The sequence below is a fragment of the Glycine max genome, chromosome 7 (assembly GCF_000004515.6).
Source record: "Glycine max cultivar Williams 82 chromosome 7, Glycine_max_v4.0, whole genome shotgun sequence".
Taxonomy (NCBI): domain Eukaryota; kingdom Viridiplantae; phylum Streptophyta; class Magnoliopsida; order Fabales; family Fabaceae; genus Glycine; species Glycine max.
Window position 1 is genome coordinate 44,059,614 of NC_038243.2, and position 24,388 is coordinate 44,084,001.

Here is a 24,388-nt window from a genome sequence, read left to right on the forward strand (position 1 = left end):
GGCTTTTTAAAATAGAAAGCACCGTATTTTTTTTATGATATATGGGGAAGGAAATGATTTTAATTTCATGGAATGAAGAAAACCAATAGGGAAGAGAAGAGAACAAAGAATCATTTCGCAACTCTTATTTGGGTGCTCAAAGGTGAAGTATGGGACCAAATATAACTAGACTTGGAGAATAGAGGGGATAGATAAACAAACTTTCACACAGTCTGAGGTTAAAAACGTGATAATAGAATGGTAGTTCAATTCCACAAATACTGGTCTAATTATGCTTGTAGCTGTTCTTCAACATTCTTGCATGATGGTCCCACTCCCACTACAACTGACTTTCAGCAAAAGCATGCAGACTAACTAGTAGTAAGTACTCTTTTGCTTAGGTTGAAATGAAGAGGCCAATGCTATAAAAGCTAACCGAAGTGTAAATAGAAGAGCTAGCACAGTTTATAGGGAGGACTTCTGCCAACTCAATTAATAGTACTTTACCAAACGCGCTTTTCCCAAGAAAATATTAGATAGTTTCAAACCTCTATGGTCTCTACGGTTTATGAAAAAGAATACTCAATTACATGTAATGTGGAGATTAATTGGGGCCATAGTAGTCAGGGATACGTAATAGTTTCTCCCTCTTAGAGGGAAATCACGGTTGGGAAAACATCAATAAATTTTCCACCACATGCTTCTACTCCTACTAGGCTAATACTAACACTCGTGTCTCCTCGGAGGAAAAAAATGGAAATATCTTTTCCTTGGATTCTGGTGGCCACAATGGTCATGGCAATGCGGCCACTTTCATTTCGCATAAAAGCAAACCAACTTTCTTACGACTACTACAAATTTTCATGCCCAAACTTGGAAAGCATAGTCAAGAGTGAGTTGCTAAGCTTATTCTTGACAGATGCTACTGCACCAGCTGCATTTCTCAGGCTCATGTTTCATGACTGCCAAGTTCAAGTAAATGTGTTTCTTCTCTCTTTTTGTCCCTTATATACTTTGCTCTTCACAGGCTTGCTTCACCAACTAGCATTATTGCAGAACATTTTCAAGACAAACCCAACCGTGTTCTTGTTTCATTAATTCAAGATTTATATATAAAGCCTTGTTGTTGTTGTGTTTATTTTCATGCAGGGATGTGATGCCTCAATTCTGTTGGACTCCAACTACCTAGCTCACAGTCACAGCTCTGAAATGATATCTTCAAGGAACTTTGGCATCAGAAAGCGCGAAACGATCGGCCAAATGAAGTCAATATTAGAAGAAGAATGTCCGGGACAGGTGTCTTGTGCAGATATCATTGTATTAGCTGCTAAGGAATCAGTGTCGCTCTCTGGAGGACCACATATTGAGATCCCACTTGGAAGAAAAGACTCCAGAACTTGTAGTTTCCATGAGGCCGATGCTAAGCTTCCTTCACCAATAATAACGGTTGATGAATTTATATCCATTTTCATGTCTATAGGAATGAACATCGAAGAGTCTGTTTCCATTTTAGGTAATGCATGTCAACCTTAAAGAGGTGACACTATAAGGTGTTTAAAACTGTTAACTATTGATTTGTTATTGATTGTAACTATTGGTAGGCGCACATACACTAGGGATTGGACACTGCTTCAACATTGTTGGTAGATTGTATGATCCACGGCTAGGGGACAAGATGGATTTTGCGTTGGAAGCCTCTCTAAGACTAGCATGCCCAACTGAGATTCCTTTGACAAACCTCACATTTGTGCCTAACGACATGACCCCAGTTATATTTGACAACCAGTATTACCGGGACATTATGATGGGGAGAGGCTTGTTTGGTATTGACTCCAGCATTTCTAGAGATCCGCGAACAGCACCCTTTGTCATGCGGTTTGCTATGGATCAGAACTACTTCTTCAAGGCTTTCTCATCGGCATTTGTTAAACTTTCTTCTACCAATGTTCTCACAGATGTGCAGGGTGATGTCCGAAGGCAATGCAACCAGGTAAACTAATGCTAATGGAGTGAATTAATGCTCTGTGATATCTTCTCTAAGTATATATAACCAAAATTACCGGACATGCACAGGGTTTATTAAATTCATATGCCCTCTAGTAGTGTATAGCCTAAAGATTTTATCCAGCAACGATTCTCCATTATCATCTTATTAGTTTTAATTAATATTTGATCATTTCTTTATGATGAAAGTATACATAAACAGTAGAATTTAAACAAGATGAATGTTGCTACCAAAAATAAATTCCAAGTGCAAGTAGGCGAGGGGTCCTTCAAATTTACGTTCCATTAAGATATCGACATTAGTACCTATGTTATGTCCCTCACTCTGTTGGGTTGCGTTTTATATCACCATCTACTATCTAGCTTGTAAAGGAAAGAAAAGCGTCACGCTTATGACAAAGCTTCAAAGTTGAGAGCAGCGTCCCCACAATTTATAACATCTGAAAAGGCACTTAAATTAGAGGTGTTGATCGTATAGATCTATTTTCATTCGAATCCAACATGACATTTTAAGAACGAGGACATCTTTATATCTTCTAATTGTTATATTTCCTTAATGTAACTTTTTTGGACTCCGACTATATAAGTAATGACACGTGAAAAGTGAAAAGTGAAAAGAAAAAAAGCAAGAACTTATTCTCTGTTCTAACCACATAAAATTATAAAATCGCACAATAAAAAACAGAACCACCATTACAATCAACAAGACGGTCCATAACCAGATATATACAGTAAATAAAATACAACCATTATAGGTGCTAAAATGCACTCTGTTTATGTGATGGTGTTTTAAATAAAAATTGGTTAGGCATCAAGAGCATGAAATGATCAAAGCAAGCCGGAAAACCAGGCTGCCTCTCTTTTATTAAGTTATGCACCTCTTAAAGCGGAGTATAAATTAACAGTCATAGAGGTGAATACTTGCCCAGCTGTCACTTTCCATCCAACAGAAGCATAACTCTCCGGCCAAAGACACCTTCTTTACATATGCTTTAGTTTTAAAGCGGCGGATGCAGGGCCATTACCAAGTTGACCAGGCACAGCATATATTTAACGGTTGATCGTTGCTTCCAGTAGAAACGGACACGAGTGAAAGCAGCTACTGTACACCAACCTTAATGTTTTTACGGTCCAAAACAACGTTCAAAATCTTGCCAGGAACGTAAATTCTTTTTTTGACAGATTGACCATCCAAATACTTGGATAGTTTTTCATCCCTAGATGCTAGTACAAAAGCATCCTCTTCTGTACATGTTTCTTCAACCTGGATGGTACCTCTTGTTTTGCCATTAATCTGAACTGGAAGTACTACCGTGGAATCCTTCAGGTAAGCAGGATTTGCCTGAAATTACAACATATTCCAAATTCGATCATTTTTTTATGTATAATATGTCGTCACTCACTCTACATGATTAAAACTCAACCTGTATAACATTTCCCTTTGAAAAATCCAAAATTTTGTTCCACTTAAGTATCAAAGCCATTATATCAAGTGATTTTTTTAGTGCTTTGACCTTCAGCTTGTCATAACACAGCTAAAGCTTACAGCAAGTGATTTTTTTTTTTAATGATGCGTAAAGTAATGAAATATATGATTTGCAACAAATTGCTTCTCAAATTCTCTTTGGAGTAAATTTGATGTTTTTAAATATCAATTATAAATTTCTAGCTTATGATTGTAGACAAAGATTAAATTTATTTTAAAAATGCTTTCACTTAAAGTTATAGTTGATCATGATTAAAATTAAGAAAACGGAATAAATTTCAAACATTTATAATCTTAAAATTTAAAAAATTGCTTAGAAGTTTAGGCAAGAAAATTGAAATAAGAAGTAAAATAATTATATACTTATGCATTTTTTTTAATAACAATTAAGTCCTCCATAGGGCAGATTCCTATTTAAGCTTGTGACTATGTACCTTCGACGTAAATAATTTTTAAGTTATACTCCTGTATGGTAGAAAAGCCTGAAATTATCTAATTTGAGTTACCGCTAGAAGTAAGCTATGGAACAATATTACAACAGGGTGTGAAATATCTGTTTTAGGCCATTGGGGATAGTATGTTATCATTAAAGAAATTGAAAATAAGTGAACACAACTTGACAGGCTGTGAAAGAATAGGAATGATTTGATATTGATCCAAATTCATACCTTAGGGAAAGGCTCGTATGCTAATGATTTTGTGTGCCCTAGCCGAGACCATAGCTCCTCAGCCATGTGTGGTGCATATGGTGAAAGCAGCAAAACAAATGCCTCAATAACCGATCTTGGATGTTTATCCCACTGAAAATATATGCCAAGAAAATTAGAGATTATACTGATTGTCTGTAACAGAGAGTGAGGGAATTTCAGCGCCTATTAACCAATAATAAAAGAAAATGAGATAAGGAGGTACAAAGAAAAGGATATTGATATGTTGTGTGCAAAGAACAATACACTTCATAAAGGCATGCCCTGTACCATCACAAAGGATATTGCTATTCAGAAGCTTGTTTTCATTTTACTTATCATTGCAGACAGCCAAACACATAAATAAGATAAAAAATTTGTACTTCATTATAATCTGCTAAACTAATTAGCTCCTAGACTAGAGACCTTCTAGGCAATGCTAGTCTAGCAGCTCTTTTACAGGAATTTTGTAAAAGCTAAAATTAAGATCCTTGTGTTATGGATACAGACTGGGAAACTAGTTTTCTATAAATAACCCAGAGAAACTTGTACAAACAGTCGCTCTAAATAGGTCTGGGTTTCCAGGTTTCTTTCCATTTGGGGGAAAGTGTTTATATAAACAATGTATTTAGTCTTCTATCAAACAATTCCTACCCCCCAAATCTTAAAAGTGACATTTGGTTTGCTAGAATCATGTTCAAAAGAATGGAAATGAAATGTAAATGAGGTGCAACTGTTTAAAATAGCAACTACTGAAAGGAATCAGTCATTCCCTCAAAATAACAATATAACATCATTCAATACAAATTGGAAGGAATGACCATTTCAATTTTTCTGGCCTTTCCTGGAACCATAGGTTCACTGCCACAGGGCTGCAACCATTGCAACAGCCACCCCCCACACTACCAATTGGCATGCTACTTACACCATTGCTGGTATATCAACAGAAAAATACCTTACATATTTAGAGGGTGACGAGATATTATAAGAATGATAGACAACAGAAAAATACCTTATATGCCGCATTGAGGAACTCCATCATTGCAGAAATTCCAGTGTTGAACCGTGTGCCCTCAATTTCCTCTGTTACCTGAATACTGAAATTAAATCCTTAGAATTGTCTCAAATCTGCAAATTATATAAAGTCACAACAATGAAACAACAAAAACTCCGATTAAAATTTGAGATATTGACCTTAGCAATGCATTTATGAAGACAACGAAGTTGTTCTATAGTAGGCTCCTCATCAACTGATACAGTTCTATCCTTAAATGTGCCATCAGACAAAGGTGAACCAACAATGAGCCTCCAAGTTCTTCCTAAAAACCGGTGTACACCTTCAATGCCACTAGTACTCCATGTTTTTGAGTCTCTGGGATTAAAAGAAAATCAAGGAATAACATGAGCTGAAGTTAAAGTCCTTTCAGAACATGACCCGCAACTTCATAGTCTCACCCCCAACCCACCCAAAGAAATGAAAACAATAAACGTGAAAAAAAATATAAATAGAAAGCAATTTTGATTAAGGAACAATCACTACAATATCATTAGTAATAAGGTTTGTGCTTCAAACCTACCTCAATGGTCCCATGAACATTTCGTATAATCGAAGAGAATCTGCACCATACTCAGAGACAACATCATCTGGATTAACAACATTTCCCCTACTTTTACTCATTTTGTGGGCGCGGGCAAATAAACGTATATCAGGATGTTCTTTCAGGACAAAAGAATCCCCAGATTTCATGACCTATGCTCAAGGTAAAAGAGAACAAATGCTTGTCAAGAGAAAAGAAAACTAGGGTCCAATACCTTATCTCTGGTAATTAACTAATGCATTGAGAAGTGAAAAGTGGAAACTTAATAGAGAAACCTTTTCTGCAGGAATTATTTCTAGTTTATGTTCATTCAACATGTCGGTTGAATCAGCAGATATCAGATTGCCAACTTGATCTCTACAAGTCATATATTGAACCTGCCACTCAAGCAATTAGAAACTTGTCACAGTTAGTTATTTTTTCTCCTAATTTTCATGCAGAAAGAATTGAAATTACCTCTCCAAGAATAATCCCCTGGTTTATGACACATTGGAAGGGCTCCTTGGTGGATACAACACCAATGTCAAAAAGAACCTGAGATACAAAACTCAAATTAAATCTGCACAGATATTGCAGCAACACTGACAATATGTTAAAAAGGGTATTTGAAGCCTTATTTCATTTCAATCCCAAATTGGTGGATTTCCCAATCCTTTTGACAACACTTAACCATGACATCAATTCCTTATTTAACTTCTAGAAGGATTATCTGATTTTCTTTTATAAATACATTAATTACAACAAACACTTTATTTTCCCCATACACTGGACAAACAAATATTAAAAATTGTCAAATAATGGTATTATTGTATGTTATGAACACTGGTAATATGATTGTGGGTAGCTTGTCATTCTACAACAATTTAAAATGTAAATTGTAGTTCATTGTTAAAAAAAAAAAAAATCATAGCCAATCTTTGCTGCAATATTGGCATGTCTAACACTAAAAAAGGGACCAACATAAGTTCCATTTAGAATGCTAAGTTGCTAACTATGTGGCAACCTGAAGAACACAAGTGATTTTGTATTTTGAGACTCATCAAACTACATTTGTACCAGTAATCATAGATATTAATAATTATGGAAAAAGATTGACAAAGACATAGCTGTTCCACATGACATGAAGCTTAAATTCAAATGGCTTAGACTGAAGAAAATCACAAATCAACATGTCCCACACTGTGACTGACATAAAATACAGACCTTGTGCCAGAACCTAGCATACAGTAAATGGAGAACTGCATGCTCAGCACCCCCAACATACACATCAACAGGGCCCCAATACCTGCAGGAGAATAACAATTTTAAAGCTGGGAAATCAAATCATTTAGAAATAGTGAAAGCAAAATATAAGAAACAAGCAGAAAATGGATGGTTAATGAAAAACAAAGACAATATTAGCTGAAGCTGTACCTTTCTTTTGTCTTATCAACCAATTCCTTGGAATTATGTGGGTCCATAAATCTCAAATAGTACCTGGGCAGGATAAAAAAAATGTGACATGTGCATACGAATATAATTTAATTATGTTTTCAGTCTTGATAAATTTTCAATTCTTTTTGGTGCCTAATAATTTTTTTAAAAAACTTTTTGGACCCTAATAATTTTTTATTTTGTTTTTGGTAACCAAAAACAAAATAAAAAATTTATTAGGAGCCAAAAAGTAAAAAAAATAAAATATTAGGGACTAAAAACAAAATTTGAAAATCTATTAGGGATCAAAGATATTTAAGCCTTTAATTTTTCATCTGTATCTAATGCATAAAAATCCTGAATCAAGACTACTAAACTTGGCAACCAAAGAAATGCTTAGTGCTTAACAAATCTAATACCCCTCAAAACCTCAGTGCCTTACCAGCATGAACCAGCCCACTGTGGCATGGTATTAGTTTCACGGGTAGCTGGTCTTCCAGATAAGCTATCCGTGGTCTTCACCTAAAACAGTGACCAAGCCAAGAAATAAAAGAGTATTAAAATCGGAGCAAAAGACTAGCTAAGAAAACTCGGAATTATCTAAGTAGAAAACTGCTAACAACATACACTTTCAAACTCATTTTACTATTGGCCGAAATGATTGAGAAAATTTATTGGGAATCAAGAAATTATGTGGGTCTTACTCCACATATTTAATGGTCAAGTATGAACCAAGAGGTCGAACCCCTAGCATAATCAAATAGCACATAGTGCAATAACAGAGACCAGCCACCCAACCCACAAAAACAAAATAGTACAAGAAATCAAACCAACATATCACTGTCAAATATCTGTCAATCATGTCTTAAAAGTTAAATCTCTTGGTATGCAAGGGAAATATGAATTCATAAACCAGTATCTACGTTTTATCTATGAAAAATTTTAATTTCAACATTTTTATACATGATTAACATTTGTGCCAATGCCAAATGATGCTAACCTAGTATGTAATTGTCATGATATATTGATAACAAGGTAAGAAGAAGAAAGAAAAGCATTTATTGGTGTAAACTTACCCAAGACACTGCCTTAGACAGAGGAGGCTCCCCTGTTCCAGTGGGAGAAAAATCATCCAATTCAGGTAGAATAAGGGGCAGTTCAGTCTCACACAGTGGGACAGTCTCATCACTATCATCCAAGAAGATGACAGGGATAGGTTCACCCCAGTAACGTTGCCGAGCAAAAAGCCAGTCCCTTAACTTGTAATTCACCTGAAGGATGAAAAATGTATTTTATTTTATATTATACAAACCATAAAGTACGAAATTTTAGTATAAAAAAAATGATGATTCTAATTTGAGATATGAACCTTTCTCTTTCCATTCCCACTTTTCTCTGCCCACTCAATGACTTTCAGAGCAGCTTCATTGCTAGACAAGCCATTAATGTCAAGCCCCACCAGTGTATTTGATGAATTTACAATAGTGCCTTCACCTGAAAAAGCCTTTCCAGACTCGATACTTTTATCATCTGGCATTACAACCCAGCAAATTGGAACATCATACTTCAAAGCAAATTCATAATCACGTGAATCATGTGCAGGCACAGCCATGATAGCTCCTGTTCCATAACTGCACCAGTCACAACAATTATATTATGGTCTCATAAACTTCTTAAACATTGTTGATCATTCTAGACCCCTAGATCTTATGCCCATAGCATATTGAGCAATCAATAAAGACATTCTGCATTCTAACTTGTGCACACCCACCTCCCCAAAACATAATCTGCCACCCATATTGGAATGGCTTCCCCGTTTGCTGGATTTTTTGCATAACAGCCAGTAAAGACCCCAGTCTTTTCCTTCTGAAGTTCAGTCCTCTCAAGGTCACTCTTCCTTGAGGCAAGGTCTACATAATCCTCTACCTGTGATTAAGAAAAGCCCCAAGAATAACCATCTCCTTATCACCCTTGATTAAAATCCTTCCAATAAATTAGGGAATGAAACATAATAACTTACATGTTTGCTCTGGGCAATGGAAACCAATGATGACAACAAGGGATGCTCTGGGGCCACGACTAGGTAACTGAACACAAACAAAGCAAATAGGAAAAAGATAACTAGTTTCTTTCAAGAGTGGTTCATCTGATTTGTAAAATTTATTAAATATATTAGAAAAATGAATAGATAAATACGTTGCACCAAAGATTGTATCAGGCCTTGTAGTATACACAATAATTGTTATATCTCTCTCCTTTCCATCACTATCAAGAATGCAAAATTCCATCTCAGCCCCTTCTGACCTCCCTATCCAATTTCTCTGCATTTCTTTTACACTTTCGGGCCAGTCAAGGTCATCTAAATCCTCGAGAAGACGGTCAGCATATGCAGTAATCTTGAGCATCCATTGCCTCATTGGCTGCTTGGTAATAAACAATGACACTGTAAAGATTATGAAACTGTTCAAAAAAAATGAGAGGAAAACCACCCAAAAAGTTAAATTGTGAAAGAAAGATATATACAAACCAATACCTTTCTTATTACAGGATGACCTCCCCGTTCACTGACACCATCAATCACCTCCTCATTGGCCAACACAGTGCCAAGTGCAGGGCACCAATTAACTGGAACTTCAGCCTGAATTTTTCATAGGAATACCATTCGATCTACAATACTGAGGATTTAAATAAACCAAGAAAAAACTTCTAAGTAGTTATTATTTACTAAACCTGATATGCCAATCCTCTTTTTAAAAGTTGTAGAAAGATCCATTGAGTCCATTTGTAATAGTCAGGTTCTATGGTAGAGACTTCACGATCCCAGTCATATGAAAATCCTAATGATTTTAACTGCAAAGACGTAAGAAGACATAACATGAAGGGAAAACATGCAATTTTAAGACTAGAGATGATGACTAAAATCATGAAAATGCTGATCTTCCGCATTCAGCCTAAAAAACTACTAATAATGCATCCAAGCAAGCCGTTTCTGTTTTCTGGTGAACACCATATCCTAATAAAACTACTAATAAAATCACCATATGTATGGTTTTTAAAGAAGTTATTGCAAAAGTTAATAATCTAATCATACATGGCAATACATGATTGGACGACAGTGTAAACTGGGTTTAAACCATTTCAAATCATTTAATAATTTAAGAAAAGCATTACTGGCATTCGTTAGAGTAAAAGTATCTCATCATCAGTTTACCTGGGTGCGAAAGCGATTGATGTTCCTCACCGTAGTGAGCTTCGGGTGAGTTCCTGTCTGAAACACATGGCATCATTTTAATAAAGCCCGCCAAAAATGGAAATTACAACAGAACCTCGAGAATATCAGAAACACACACAACTCAGAAACAGACCTCAATAGCATATTGTTCTGCTGGCAATCCAAAAGCATCCCACCCCATCGGATGCAACACATTATATCCCTGCATTCGTTTGTATCTAGCAAGAATGTCTGTGGCAGTGTATCCCAGTGGATGACCAACGTGAAGCCCGGCTCCACTGCAAAACAAGATATTATTATGGATCTTCTCATCGCAATTCAAGAGAATCAGAAAATGCAAACGCGAAGTAACTAGAATTAAAAAAAAAACCTAGGGTAAGGGAACATGTCGAGAACGTAGTATTTAGGTTTCGACGTGTCGATATCGTCATCGGGGGTTTGGAAAGTGCGATTGTGATCCCAAAAACGCTGCCACTTGAGCTCGATCTCGTGAAAAGGGTACGCCCTAGTGACCGGTTGCTTATTATGCTCCGTTTCGCTCACGCCGCCTTTCGCCGCCGAGTTTCGGATTCTGCGGCCATAGCTGTGGAACCTGAGAGAAGAAGAACCTGTTCTGATGGAAGTAGCGGGGAATGTTCGAGAGCGGAGGGTGTTGGTTCTAGATGGGAATGGAAATGGAAATGGTGATGCATGGGAGTGTGGTGAAGGGAAGAGAAGGTGAGGATGAAGATGATGAGTGTGGAGGAGCATTTGGACTGGAATGAAGATAAGCGGAGAGAAAGGGGATAACGTCAACACTCAAGATGGCGCTTAAAAAAACTGAAACCACGCTCTTTCTTCTACTTTTCTCATTTGGGCCCGTCACTTTGCGGTCGATGAGATTGGGCTTATAAGGCATTTGAATCCTGCACCGCCCAACTTGTATTCTGCACCTCTCATTTTATTTTTATGGACAAATATAGCCCTTTCACCAGAAAGGTGATTTTTACCATCTAGAATAGGTTTTTGGAACACATCCTATTTTGGAATGGTCATTCTGGAAAGTAATTCTTACCTTCTGGAATAGGTTTTCGAAACAGACCTTATTCCGAAATGATCACTCTGAAAGGTAATTTTTATGTTCTAGAATAAATTTTTGAAACACTTATTTCTATTCCAGAATAACTTATAAAATTACCATTCGGAAACATAGATTGAGTTTTAGAATAGGCTTTTCAAATAACATAAAGTATGCTTCCGTAATAGGTGTTCAAGAAAATGTTATTAGCATTCTGGATTGCATGTTCTTAAACAAATATACATATTTCCAAAATAGATATTTTGGAAACTTTGTTTTACTAGTATGGAACACATATTCTGGAATGAAAATTATGTTCTAGAATAACTATTTTGTAATTGAAATAAAAGCTTCTGGAATACCTATTGCTGAATACGATTGCCATTATTCCTCATCCAGAAAGGGTTGCCCATAAAACAAAAGCTTAATGGAAAAAAAATTGGAGAAAACGCGCCTACACGTCGACCCAACCTTATTGGAGTTGTGCATCTAGAAGAAATCAATGACAGAGTTGACACAAATGGAAATGAAGAGGAAGGCCTAATAGCAGAGAAAACACAGATGGAGTACAAGAACAGATGGGACTCCCTCATGGAGTAACATACTGAGGAAGAAGAAAGATATAATGTAAAAAGGATAATTTAGAAATATTTAAAAATTAGGAGGTACAAAATTCAAAATGAAAGGTGTATAATTCAAATGTCAACTTATAATAGGTTGGGCTCTCACTTGTGAACCAAATGAAGAGTCCTAGCTCTCATTTTATAACTATAAAATTGTTATCTCATTAAACAATTTTGCATGCACAACTTTATGAGAGAAAAACCCTATAGTCATCACTGGACAAAAAGTATTTTTCTCTCATCTTTTTTTATGGGTTTTGATCAGGATTGCAAGCATGAATCAAGATTCCTTCCAATGTTAGATCAAGCTACACACATAGATTAAGAATTCTTTGAGGTACATACATTCTTAAACCTTATTTGATTCAATTTATGTGATATGATCAACACATATCATGTGTCACTATGTCCTAAGATCCAATATTGTTTTTGCCAAAAAAATATCATTTGGTATCAAAGTCTTGATTGATGCATATTATATCTAATTCTTACGTAACATCTTCTAATTAATTTGAACCCATTAGACTAAGTAATAACCCTAAAACCCTATTATTTATACATTGATCACAAAATTGGTTTGGTAGTTATATTTTTTTACCATCTAACCTCAATCAATCATAATGGAAAAGCAAGTTTTATTACAATGAAAAACACCATGTTGAATTTTTTTAGATCCAATAACACTTGTTTTTAGGTTTTTTGTTTTGTATCAATTATTCATAAAATTAACTTATGGCTTTCCTTAGAAATTATATGAAAATAATATTGCATTTTTGTCTGATTCCATCAATCTTTTCGAGAGATTTGTCAGATCTTTGGTCGAATCTGCTTTCTCGTCTTTGTTCTTTGACTTGTTTTTCCTCCACAATTTTCAAAACTTTTACAAAATTAACTTAATGCTTCCACTCACAATCATTATACACCCTACCCCTGTAAAATGCAACAAATGGCATCCTATTTTGATAGAATTTTACATTAACTTTTACGAAATAAAAAATTCTTTATTTTTTTAAGTGAGTATTTAGAGTTTCAATTTGGTACTTAATTAATCTTTTTTCCACAAGATGAGCTCATTTTAGAGTGAAATAATATCTACAGTGGTGACTCCATTTTCAAATCAAGGATTGAAGCTTAGTCCTTGATTAAGTGACTTAAGTATTAAACCACTTGTCTTAGTGGCTCTTGGTTTTAATTTGATGTCCACTTTGCTAGCTTGGCTCATGCATGCTTATCTTGGGTTTTGAATAGTTATTAGAACAAAATTATTTTAAATATTATTTTTGGATTACTTTTTGAAAGAAAAAAAAAAGCATACCATGAAATATCTTATAATAATTAATTTGAAAGTAACTTGGGGTTCATTTATTTTTTAAATGAAATCATTAAAATACTAGCGAAATCTTGAATTACACATGGAAACAAAATGAACCACTTCTATTCTCAAAGTTGAGATGTATGAGATTTGAAATTATATACTCTTGCAATTTGGATCTGGAATTTTATGTGGGCATTCCTTATTTTATTATCAATATTTTGGTACACTTTTTTTCTCGTTCTCTTAAATTATTGTGTTGGAGGAACTATTTGTTCTCTTATGTCATTTTTGACATGTTGGCAAATCCTTATTAAAAGCTTAATCGTTGGAGCTTTTAAAATCATATATGGATTTAGTCAAGTCATTTGATTTTTTTAATTAGTGAGGAGTTTGAGATTGTATATTGACCTATTATTCTTGTTGTACTTATATTTCTCAACCATGGATATGTATTTTTATTTTTATTAGGAATGATATTTTGTTATAATAATTTGTTTGTCTCTAATAATTAAATTAATTTTATTCAAGTGGGAGATTGATGATTTTTTTTAATTAGTACTAGTATTATACAATTATTAGATTATTTTGATATTGATTATTGAATTTAATATTATATCATTTTAATTATAATGATAATTGTTTACTATTTGAGTTTGTAACATGAATGAATTATTGATGGGATGAGCTCTTACTTCGTGCTTAAATAACTTTACATTTACAACTTGTCTTGTTGAGAAACATTGGCCACAAGATAAAGAATGTTTTTTTTTTCCTCATTTTTTTATGAATTTAGATCAAGATTGTAATAAGCAATGAAATTAACATTTACCTCAATATTAGATCAAGATTTTGAATATGGGTTAAGGGTCAACAAAAGTAAGTCCAGTTGATAAATATCATATTAATATTTTACAAAATATCTTTGTAAGCACTTAAATTTGTTAAAAAGTTCTGATCTTGAGGAATCCTGAGACCTAAAATCAATTAAACTTTTTTAAATAAAAAAATATATGTATCAAGGATTCTTACGGATAAACACATTGTTCAACCTTCTATTGTTAATTAGGTTGTACATCCAATTCATGACCAATTTTTTTACTTGACATTGGAGCATAAGAAGTTGAAGGAGTTTGGTTAGCACATTAAAATTCATTTGCTTGCTCAATGCCTGTAATTATTTATTTATTGAAATCTTGAGTTTTAGGTGTAGGACCATGAACTTTTGAACAAAAATCTGGGGAGGCAGTATCTATTCTTGTTGGATGCTCACATCAAATCAAGAATCTCAACGTAAACTATCTCTTGATACATTTGATTAACTTTCTCAAATCATTTGCTTGTTTCTGCTTCTTCCCTATTTACCATATGCCAAACCTTGTAGTCATGCATACGCAGACAATAAAAACCGAAAACCGTCTCACCCCATCCCAAATTTATTTTGATGCTGACTTGGGTATGTACGGTCCCGCCTTGTACTCGTTTAGTTAAGTATATTTCTATACTTAATCTGTTATTGTATATCATACGTAATTGTTAATTATATAATTATGTAATTATTTTATATATTCTTTATTATAATTATTAAAAATATAGAATAATTATTTTAATTGTTAAATAAATAATATTATAACTCTAATATTAATTATAAAAAAAATAAAAATTATACATTTAACTAAAAATATAATTAATAAATTAATCTATATTTATTTAAAGTATATGAACAAATATTATTTTTAAAAAATATGAGATGGGCTTCTCACTAGTTCTTCCAAACTCATGAAGGTAAGATTGAGTTCTATTTTTTCACCCTCATGTTTTATAAACTCACTCATATTCGTCCAGCTTTTAAGGGAATAAGAATGGGGATGAAGATAGGCAAACTCGCCCCCTACCTGCTCCATTGCCATCCCCAGTACACAGAAGTTGCTCTAGAATTTGCATCCCCAGAAAATATCCATGAGTGTCTGCATTTCAAAAAATATCCACGAGTATTTGCATTTAACTGAAGAATTCCGCCAGCTTCCTAGGTACCACAAGGCCAGAGAAAATAAACTTGAGGTGATTTGTTTTATACCCCATCATCTGCAAATCATAGCAACCCTCCATTTCGCTAACTTTATAACAAGTTGAAAGAAGTCGCCATAACTTGACACCTAAACATGAACGATAAGATTGCTTTTCACTCACAAGAATAGCCAATACTTTATTTATTTATTTTTATAGGCAAATTACGATCTTGTATATAAACAACAAATTGATTTTTTCTTTAGTTTTAATTATAAAACATAATGGCTAATTTTTAAACTTATTCAAGGTTAAATTTATTTTATATCCTTAATTTATGGTTAAGTCTATTACTAGACATTCATTCATTGGATTATGAATACTAACATAAACCATCACTTATAACATTTGAATTTAAGAGCATTTTTAAAATAAAATTATTTATTAAAGTATTGAAAATGTGATTATCACTTTCTTTGGTCTTGATAATTTGTCCTATGTTTTCATAAGTAGAACCAGTAATAATAATGTAATGTTAATGAGAGTGACCTCCTAACCTCTTTATCATCCCAACTCTTGTGTCTCTCACCCCAACTACCAAATTACTTTATCACACTCCAATAATTTTATTTATTTCTTTCGTTTACTCCTCTCATATGATTTATTTCATACTCAAGGGTCAGTTAAGATTCAAATCTTAAATCACTTGATTAAGATATACAAACTACTACCATTTATATTAATCATTATTGGTAGAAGCCATCTATTCTTAATTATGTTATTTAAGTCTGGCCTTATTCATTATTTGGATGTTGGCCAAAACCAGCACTAGTATGCGTACATTCCACGTGGGTCCTATTTAGTATTTAGGCCATTTTTTTTAATCATAATTAAAGGAGCTCCCAAACTACCCAGTTATGATAGCCAAGGTTGCAAGGTAAATGGTTTGACATGAAAGCAATAGATTTGCACATCAGATTACTACTTATTTCTATGATGGCCCAAGGTTGCAAGATAAATGGTTTAAGACGATTGGATACAATTGTTTAATATGTTAAAATTAAGGTTAGATCATTCAGGCACTATCCGAATTTGATTTTTGACAAAAATAATTTTTTATCAGACTTTACTTCCTTTCTAACTGAACTCAGAGTCTTTTTTCCCTAAATTACTGAAAGGTTAAAATAAAAAAAATACACGTGTCTTGAACTCTTTCATAAGCTTTATCTTCAATCTTGTATCTTTCCAAGGAAAAAAAATGGCAGTCTTTGTATTTTCTTAGGCCATGAATACAACATTTCCATTAACTATTTTTTTAATTCTTGTGGCCATTACAACATTTTCACTATGTTATTACCAAAATGGAAAACACTCGATTGTGAGTGCCTCTGATCTTTCAATAAAGATTCTTACTTCACAATTTTCTATCTGGACTCTAACCCTCCAATAAACATTCTAACTTCACAATTTCTATCTGGACATTGTTATTATATTCACAGCAATCTAGAGTATCATCGACCATGGCAAAATGAAGTAGCTTTCTGCAAACCAGTCAAGAACACTTCAGTAAATCTTTCAAGTCTTTGACAGCTTGATCAACGGCATAAACTATCATCTTCTTTATCTGTTCCATCAAGAATAAAACACATCACCATATAATCCTATAACTTATGACATCATAAAGAGGCAGAAGGAAATATAATTTAGAAGCAAATCACCTCAAGCTTATCTTCTCTAGCCTTGTGGTTCTTGGGAAGCTGGCGGAACTCATTAGTTAAACGTAGACACTCACGGATATTTTCTGGGGACACAAAGTCTACAGCAACTTTTATGCATGACTGCAAGGTTTGGCATATGGTGATTAGAGCACCAGAAACAATCAAATGATTCGAGAAAGTTAATGTGTCAAGAGATATTTAACCTTGAGATTCCTGACTTGATGCGGGCATCCAGCAGGAATAAATACTGCCTCCCCAAGTTTCTGTTCAAAAGTCCATGGTTCTACACCTAAAAGTCAAGATTTGCATAAATAACTAATTACAGACACTGAGCAAGCAATTGTATTCAATTTCTATGTACTAACCAAACTCCTCCTTCAGCTTCTTCTTATGCTCCAATGTCAAATAAAAACATTGGTCATGAATTGGATGTACGACCTAATAAACAAAGAATTTGATTTGAGCATTTGGCATAAAAAATAAGGATAAGTAGAATGTAAATCATTATAATTTTAATACCTGTTCAACTGGAGAACAGTAAGTATGCCTAAATTCTTTGGAGTGTTTTCTAAGATATGTTTCTAACTTTTCAGAATCCTCTCTCCGAAAGATATCCCAGAGGGCACTACCAGTTTCCATTGATTCATTCTCTATAGCAGGAGAAGTGAACCCCTCAAGAACATTATTTGGAAAGATATTTTCATTGATTTCAATAGGTTGTTTCTTCATGCTTTTGGCTTCAAAAACTTCCTTATTTTCTATATGTTCTTTGTTGTCTTTGCAAGGTTGATCATCCAGGCTGTCAGCAACCCTCTCTTCGGCACACTGTTCTCTCTCATCTTGTGCCTTGTGTGCTTCTTTCAACTTTGATATAATAAAGTGTTGTTCATCAGTTAATATCACCTCAGCTGTATGGGCCAAAATATTCACCTATGAATTACCAAACAAGAAATTAGAATAAGCCAATATGCTTCCATTTGAGACGCATGAATGACATGATATAAAAAAAGTTTCTAAACCAAAAGGTACATATACACCTCAAATGCACATCACGTGAACACTTATTTATTCTTTTTAAGCGTAATATATTTTCACATTCCAGGCCATGTAATTCAAATTAGAGTAATAGAAATCATCCTATTCTCTTAACTCTTCACCAATTTTTTATATTATGCCACCTTACACATATTAAAAGACTAAACTTCAAACCTTATGAAAATATCCCTTTAGACTAGGGGCAGTAAAATAGCATATAAAGCAAAAAAAAATAAAAAATCTACACCTTAAGGCGCCATCTTCTACAAACAAGCAAATAGAAAGATTATAGAAACTAAGTTTCCAATCCAATGTGTAAAATCGGAAACCAAAATGCGAGTTCTCATAAAGAAACTAAGAAAGAAGATTGAGTATGCACATGTGTGTGTGTGTGTAGAATATTCAAATGAAAGAGAATTGGCCGACCACTTCTTAAGCAATGAAATTACAGCCTAACAAAGCTTGATGCTTACCGCATCTGACATATCACAGTGAAGCTTTGTTACAGAGTCACCTCTACCAAGCTCTTCTTTAATCCCATACGCAATATATGTTTTTGGACCCATGTCAGGTTTTAGGACATGCGCTGGCAACTTCACAGCAAGATTGAGAATTCCAGCCCGAGGATCGCTGTACTCTTGAAATGGCAAGGAGCGAATAAACTCATCACAATGGCGGGGCAAAAGATCTTCAAACTTATCGGAGGGGGGCCAGTCTTTTAGCTTGAGCATCTCTGGCCAGAGATCTCTGTATGTTCTTCCCTCTATATAACCTTTAAAGAACGTGTGAGTATCAATTTCTACCTGCATAGAGTTTAGAAGGGTGAATAATTATATAATTCTAGTATGTTGCCTGAGATGCAAACTAAAAATATTACACTTGGATTTTGGAAGATGAAATACTAAGATAGCAGTTTCAGCTCCACAATATGAGGAATCTAAAGCACAATAAGGCATGTTGGCGATGGATGTGGTATATTACAGTAGTGTAGTCAAGATGACATGCCTTATACCAAAAGTTAGTTATCTTTCTTATAATGATACTGGGCAGAAAAGTAGTTACTAAAGCATTCTTTTTGCATCCTTAAAAAAATTAGAGATCACAGCCAATCCACAACAGATGAGGGATTTGGAAAAGGGAAAACACTACAAATTTAGAGACATAATACTCTAATTAGACCAAATGTTCAAACTCAGCACCAAAGGGACAGCGAGACCAAACCTCACAATTAGCTAGGCAATCGATGGCTTTCACTTCTGACATTTTTGAACTGATTTCTGAAACCATATTTTCACATAATGCTCGCCACATTACCATTGGCTCCCAGCTCAGACCTGTTCCCTGTTTAAGGACATCACGGACTATAATTGGTTCACCATTAGCCCAATGCTTTTGGAAAAGCAGCAGCCCTTCTTTTTGAGTGTTACTTGACTCTGGATAGTATATGTTATTGTCATTTATGCCTTCTCTAATAGCTTCCTTTCTCAAAAAGGTGAAGCTTGATACTGCTTCTTTTTGCTGAAGAGTTGTGTGCTCAATTTCCCAAATTTTCAGCATATTGCGAGCTTTGGCTTCCAAGTCAGATATCCACCCATCTGGGAGGATGCGTCTCAGCTCCAATACAGCACTACCGCAACCCCCCAACTCCTTTGGCGCACAACTAATGCTTCCATCACTCTTAGCATTCCACACAGTAGACGGCTCAATATGACCTTCTAATGTCTCTAAATCACAAGGCACAGGTAGAGGGTCCCCACCATGCATATAATCATAGCCCCTATTTACATATGGGAACTTCAGCTCAGCCCGGGGTGTAATGCTTCCATCACGTATTTCTTGGCAACAACTAAGGCAGAGTTCATAGGAACAATAGGGGCAGCTTCTATGAAAGTCAATAATTGAAGTAGCACAATGGTCACTGCTCCAAGACCAAAAAATTAAAACAAAGATATTAAAGAACATGTAAACAATCGTGCTAGTATCTTAAATAAGAGGATACTTACCAATAGACACGTTCAACATCACCACAAAGACTTTGGGGTATCTCAATCTCAAAAGAAGATTTTCCTGACAGAAGAGTTTATTGTTGGTAATTCATTCAATGTAATAATGAAAAACTTAAAGGTGAAGATTTAAACCTAGTAATTTAGCTTCAATCTGATCCTCTTGACTTTGTTCATGACAAATTTGTTTCAAAAATGGTAGGAGTAAGTTAATCATATATTGCAGATACTGAGCTTTTTCATAATCACTGATGTCCCTGTTAGATGTCTGAAAGTAAATATATAAGAATTTGAGAAGGTTAATAGTGCAGATATAATTCTAATATATGAAATTTTTGTTTCATTACAGAAATTAATTTAGGGGTAGACATGAGAACAAATCAAACCTTAATCATCCCTCTTGAACACAAGCAAACATTGCAATTGCAATTTTTCCGGCAAAATGGACAACTTGAAGCAATTTCTTCTACTGACATATCAGGGTACCTGTGGGCAGAATTCACAAGCAGCTCCATTTTGTAATGACAATTCATAAACTACACAAACAAGCACATTACCCTTCAGCAGAATTGATTAATTAGATGTAAAGTGCCATACCATTTATTGACACATCGCATACAGTACATTTTTGGGCATTTAGTACAAGACACACAAAATGTTCTCTTCTTTTTCATGCACTGATGACATTTTCGGGGATTTTGTCCAACATCCTGTTCAGACAATTAGTTAAGCATCATTGAAATATGATATAATATTCCACCTATCAAAAAAAATCTGTCACAAAAGATCAGTGTAAGAAAATATGCAGTGGGAAAAATGGTCACCATCACATCATTCATTCTTCTTCTCCTGGTCCTTGACTTTAAAACATCTTCAAAATCGTCATTCAAGAGATCACCTTCAAATTTCCTTTTCTTGTTTGAGACAGTAAGCTTCTGTGTCTCATGTCCTTTCTTGCATAACTTCAGTTTTGTATCATCACACTTATAAATTTCTTCAACCTTTCTCGTCTTTGTAGTTCCAAGACTTTTCGAGCTTTTTAGGATTTTGTCCTTAGTAGGCTGATTTACTTGTTCTCCTTGTGTAATTGTAGTCTCCAATCCTACAGCGTTATTTTTCTTTAAACATCTCATAGTTTCTTCCCCTTTTAGTTCTTGTTTATTGTGACCATACTCAGGGATTTTGTCAGCTTTCCTCTGAACAGTTCTGGAATGTTTTGAGTATCTTGAGAACTCTATCTTATCCTCATTGTGCTGATTTTTTGGCTGTTGTTGTCTGGGGACTGCAACCTCCATTCTTACTGCAGAATGCACATGGAAAATACACTCAAATAATTACAAAAATCCAAAAATCTCAATACAGATTACCATTCATTTAAGCACTAGCATGCCAATCTTTTATAGTCCGAGAAAAACCTATAGCCGGTATAGAACATCAATTCCTAAACCTATCCATAGAGCCAGAACAAGTTTACTACCACATTCATAAGCACAGCAAAGGAAACTGAGAACCAAAGATACAAAGCCACACTATAAACCCAACAGAACATCTTTCTGTAAAACCACAATATAATTCAGTGGCAATGATGAATCAATCAGCAAGGTAGCAGTTTTCTTTAGATATGTCAAAATTGATAACCGGTCACGAAAACAAGAAACTATAAGGCAACAAATTCAATAAAATCTATCCCGTAACGAATTTCAGAAAGAACTGAATATACGTTTTCAGAAGGGGGGGAAAAATTTCTCCAGTGAATGTTTAAAGTCAACCTGACTGAGTTGACCGTGTCAAGCCAACAACACCGGCTACTCCGAAAACATGAAACAAACCAGAAGTCCAATTGCATTCGTAGGAAAACAAAACGAAATGAAGAATAACGAAAAGAACTTGGCAATTATCGTGAATGGCACAGGAATAAGAGAGAGAGGAGAGAGAGCAGAATTTCAGAATTCATTCATACACGAAAATAAAAACACAATTGAAAGAAAGAAACGAACCTGATCAGGAAAGCTGTTCAAGCCGGAAAACTCATAGATAGCTTTATCAACGGTGTCTGTGTGGCGTTCAGAAATGAGAAAAGGAATAAATGTGGCACGATATCTGAAAGCGAATAATAAAAATCCGAATGAATGATTTAAAAAAAAAAAAAGGATTAGATTAGAGAAAGAGATTGTGATCACGATCAAAATCAAAATCATAGGGGTAAGGATCATTCATATGATTAGCATTACCATTTGCAGAGAAAAACACGTAAGTCACACACAGCACAGTTTAGTTGAAAGAGAAAGGAGTCAGCTATGAAAAGATGCCTTTGCTTTGCCTGTATCAGAAGACAGACAATTTTATATAAACTGTTACTGCGTTGTGTTGTTGGAGCCTTTTGGAATTTTAGGATTCGAGATGCTGATTATTTTAACCACTAACATTGAACCACGTGGATCACAAATCCGTTCGCCTTCTTACCCCTCGAGAAGACAAGTTTTTCCATCCATATCATGTTATATTATTATTTTTTATTTATAATTGTAACATTAGTTGAATTATTCATCAATTTTATTAATTATTATTTTTTATTAAAAAATTTGACTGATTATTACAAATGAAGTCTTTTCTCTTAGTTATATTTTTTCCTTCACAAAACTTAAATCTTAAATCTGAGATTTTAATAAAAAAATTTGAAACAAAATTGAGTCCAGAATCATTGGAAGAAAGATTTGTTAGTCCCCGCTATTCTTTACGAACAGGGGAAAGTGGTAATTAACTTCCGCCTTTTCTATATAGATTATTTTTTTTTTAGTTAAGGATTTCCATTTATAACGCATGGATTTAGGGGTGTTTGTCGCCGGTTCAAGTCGATTTTGGTTGAATTTAAAGAGAATATTAAATATAAAAATGGAGAATAATAAACTTTTAAAGATTCTTCTGTTTATATTTATCTTTAAATGTTAAATAAGATGTATTTGTAGTTTTATTCCCTTTCTATGTGAAAATATAGTTTTATTCTTTATTAAATTATATTGAATTTTTTAATGAGAAATAAGTGAAAAATAATAATTTTGGATACACAAATTACGAACTGAATGATAAAATTTTCCTTTAATGAAGGGTGTCAAATTAGACGATTATTCTTTTAATATATTTATTTTTTTAAAATAATTAATAGGATTTATTTTCATAGTTAGTTTATTTTGTTTAAATTTTTCCAATTTTTTTAAACTTTTTCAATATTTTTTTAATTAAAAATATTTTCTTAATAGTGTAGTATTTATTTAATACATTAAAAATTTCGAAGAATCATGTAATATTTGTATTAATTATAGGAAAGATTTAAAAAGACATTGACCATAGTTCTTACACATGAATAGAGGAGTGATAAATGTATAAGCCAAATAAGTGAAGAAAGATAAAGAAAGTATCAGTGTGCCAGTAAATAAATAATTTTAAAAAGTGAATTATCTATTTAATCCCTAAATTATATTAGTGAATAGTCAATCTGATTCCTTTTTCTATGGAGTCAATTTGATTCCTAAAACTGATAAAATGACAAAATTAGTACCTGTAACAAAAATATACATATCTAATACATTAAATAATTTCAAGAATAATTTAATATTTGTATTTATTATAGGAAAGTTTTAAAAAAACACTAGCCATAATTATTAAATATTAATAGATGAGTTATAAATATATCAACAAAATAATTAAAGAAACAAAAAAAATATCAATATACTTAAAGAAATAATTTTACAAAAATGAATTATCACTTATTTATATACAAAGCAACAATAAGGATTAAATCTAACATTTGAAGCATACTATCCAAACACTTCATTGTCTAAAAAAAAAAACTTCACTATTAGTATTTAAAATTTTAATGATGGGTCAAATTAGTTCTTAAAATTAATAAAATGACAAAATGGTTGTATAAAAAAATATTTATTTGATACATTAAAAAATTCAATAATCATTTAATATTTGTATTTATTATAGGAAATATTTTAAAAAACATGTGATAGTTATTAAATATTAATAGATGAGTGATAAATGTATAAATAAAATAGTTAAAGGAAGAGAAAGAAAATATCAATATCTTAATTAAAGACATAAATAAATAAGAGTGAATGACCTATTTAATCTTTGAAATTATAATGATAAGTTAAATTGGTCCCTATCATTAATAAAATGATAAATAATTTCTATAACACAAATATATTTATTTGATACATTAAAACATT

The 24,388-nt window shown here is 33.6% G+C and overlaps 3 protein-coding genes across 4 annotated transcripts; 1 reads left to right on the forward strand and 2 right to left on the reverse strand.

The window, feature by feature from the left end:
- The first annotated feature begins 231 nt into the window (after positions 1-231).
- On the forward strand, positions 232-2,163 carry LOC100797313 (peroxidase 29). Its single transcript, XM_003528649.5, has 3 exons — positions 232-954; positions 1,129-1,492; positions 1,581-2,163. Exons 1-3 carry the CDS (start codon positions 733-735, stop codon positions 1,976-1,978), a joined length of 984 nt encoding a protein of 327 aa, XP_003528697.2. The 5' UTR covers positions 232-732; the 3' UTR covers positions 1,979-2,163.
- A 513-nt stretch (positions 2,164-2,676) lies between these two features.
- LOC100781232 (leucine--tRNA ligase, chloroplastic/mitochondrial) lies at positions 2,677-11,204 on the reverse strand. Of its 2 annotated transcripts, XM_003529600.5 has the most exons (20): positions 10,769-11,204; positions 10,532-10,676; positions 10,378-10,434; positions 9,897-10,016; positions 9,700-9,804; positions 9,363-9,586; positions 9,187-9,253; positions 8,938-9,092; positions 8,536-8,797; positions 8,243-8,437; positions 7,609-7,688; positions 7,167-7,229; positions 6,957-7,038; positions 6,210-6,287; positions 6,029-6,130; positions 5,733-5,905; positions 5,350-5,527; positions 5,168-5,245; positions 4,138-4,269; positions 2,677-3,325 (listed from the first exon to the last, which is right to left on the reverse strand). In XM_003529600.5, exons 1-20 carry the CDS (start codon positions 11,146-11,148, stop codon positions 3,083-3,085), a joined length of 2,919 nt encoding a protein of 972 aa, XP_003529648.1. In that variant the 5' UTR covers positions 11,149-11,204; the 3' UTR covers positions 2,677-3,082. The 2 variants fall into 2 exon arrangements, 1 of the variants encoding a protein (XP_003529648.1); XR_001389286.3 differs by lacking the exon at positions 2,677-3,325 and having other exon boundaries at positions 5,168-5,252.
- A 5,397-nt stretch (positions 11,205-16,601) lies between these two features.
- Positions 16,602-22,525, reverse strand: LOC100797860 (lysine-specific demethylase JMJ25). Its single transcript, XM_006584023.4, has 14 exons — positions 22,385-22,525; positions 22,151-22,253; positions 20,978-21,453; positions 20,751-20,863; positions 20,540-20,639; positions 20,289-20,421; positions 20,154-20,217; positions 19,372-20,068; positions 18,624-18,953; positions 17,635-18,045; positions 17,481-17,553; positions 17,319-17,404; positions 17,116-17,235; positions 16,602-17,021 (listed from the first exon to the last, which is right to left on the reverse strand). Exons 3-14 carry the CDS (start codon positions 21,446-21,448, stop codon positions 16,950-16,952), a joined length of 2,670 nt encoding a protein of 889 aa, XP_006584086.1. The 5' UTR covers positions 21,449-21,453; positions 22,151-22,253; positions 22,385-22,525; the 3' UTR covers positions 16,602-16,949.
- Between the last annotated feature and the right edge of the window lie 1,863 nt (positions 22,526-24,388).

Coding starts and splice junctions, on each gene's coding strand:
- LOC100781232 (XM_003529600.5), bottom strand. CDS start 11,148: ATGCTCCTCCACACTCATCATCTTCATCCTCACCTTCTCTTCCCTTCA. Junction 10,435..10,531: donor CAGAACAATATGCTATTGAG/GTCTGTTTCTGA, acceptor CATGTGTTTCAG/ACAGGAACTCACCCGAAGCT. Junction 7,230..7,608: donor CAGTGGGCTGGTTCATGCTG/GTAAGGCACTGA, acceptor TATCCTGCCCAG/GTACTATTTGAGATTTATGG.
- LOC100797313 (XM_003528649.5), top strand. CDS start 733: ATGGAAATATCTTTTCCTTGGATTCTGGTGGCCACAATGGTCATGGCA. Junction 955..1,128: donor TTCATGACTGCCAAGTTCAA/GTAAATGTGTTT, acceptor ATTTTCATGCAG/GGATGTGATGCCTCAATTCT. Junction 1,493..1,580: donor AGAGTCTGTTTCCATTTTAG/GTAATGCATGTC, acceptor AACTATTGGTAG/GCGCACATACACTAGGGATT.
- LOC100797860 (XM_006584023.4), bottom strand. CDS start 21,448: ATGGAGGTTGCAGTCCCCAGACAACAACAGCCAAAAAATCAGCACAAT. Junction 20,640..20,750: donor ATGCGATGTGTCAATAAATG/GTATGGCACTTT, acceptor TTCTGCCCACAG/GTACCCTGATATGTCAGTAG. Junction 17,405..17,480: donor GAAGCTGAAGGAGGAGTTTG/GTTAGTACATAG, acceptor CTTGACTTTTAG/GTGTAGAACCATGGACTTTT.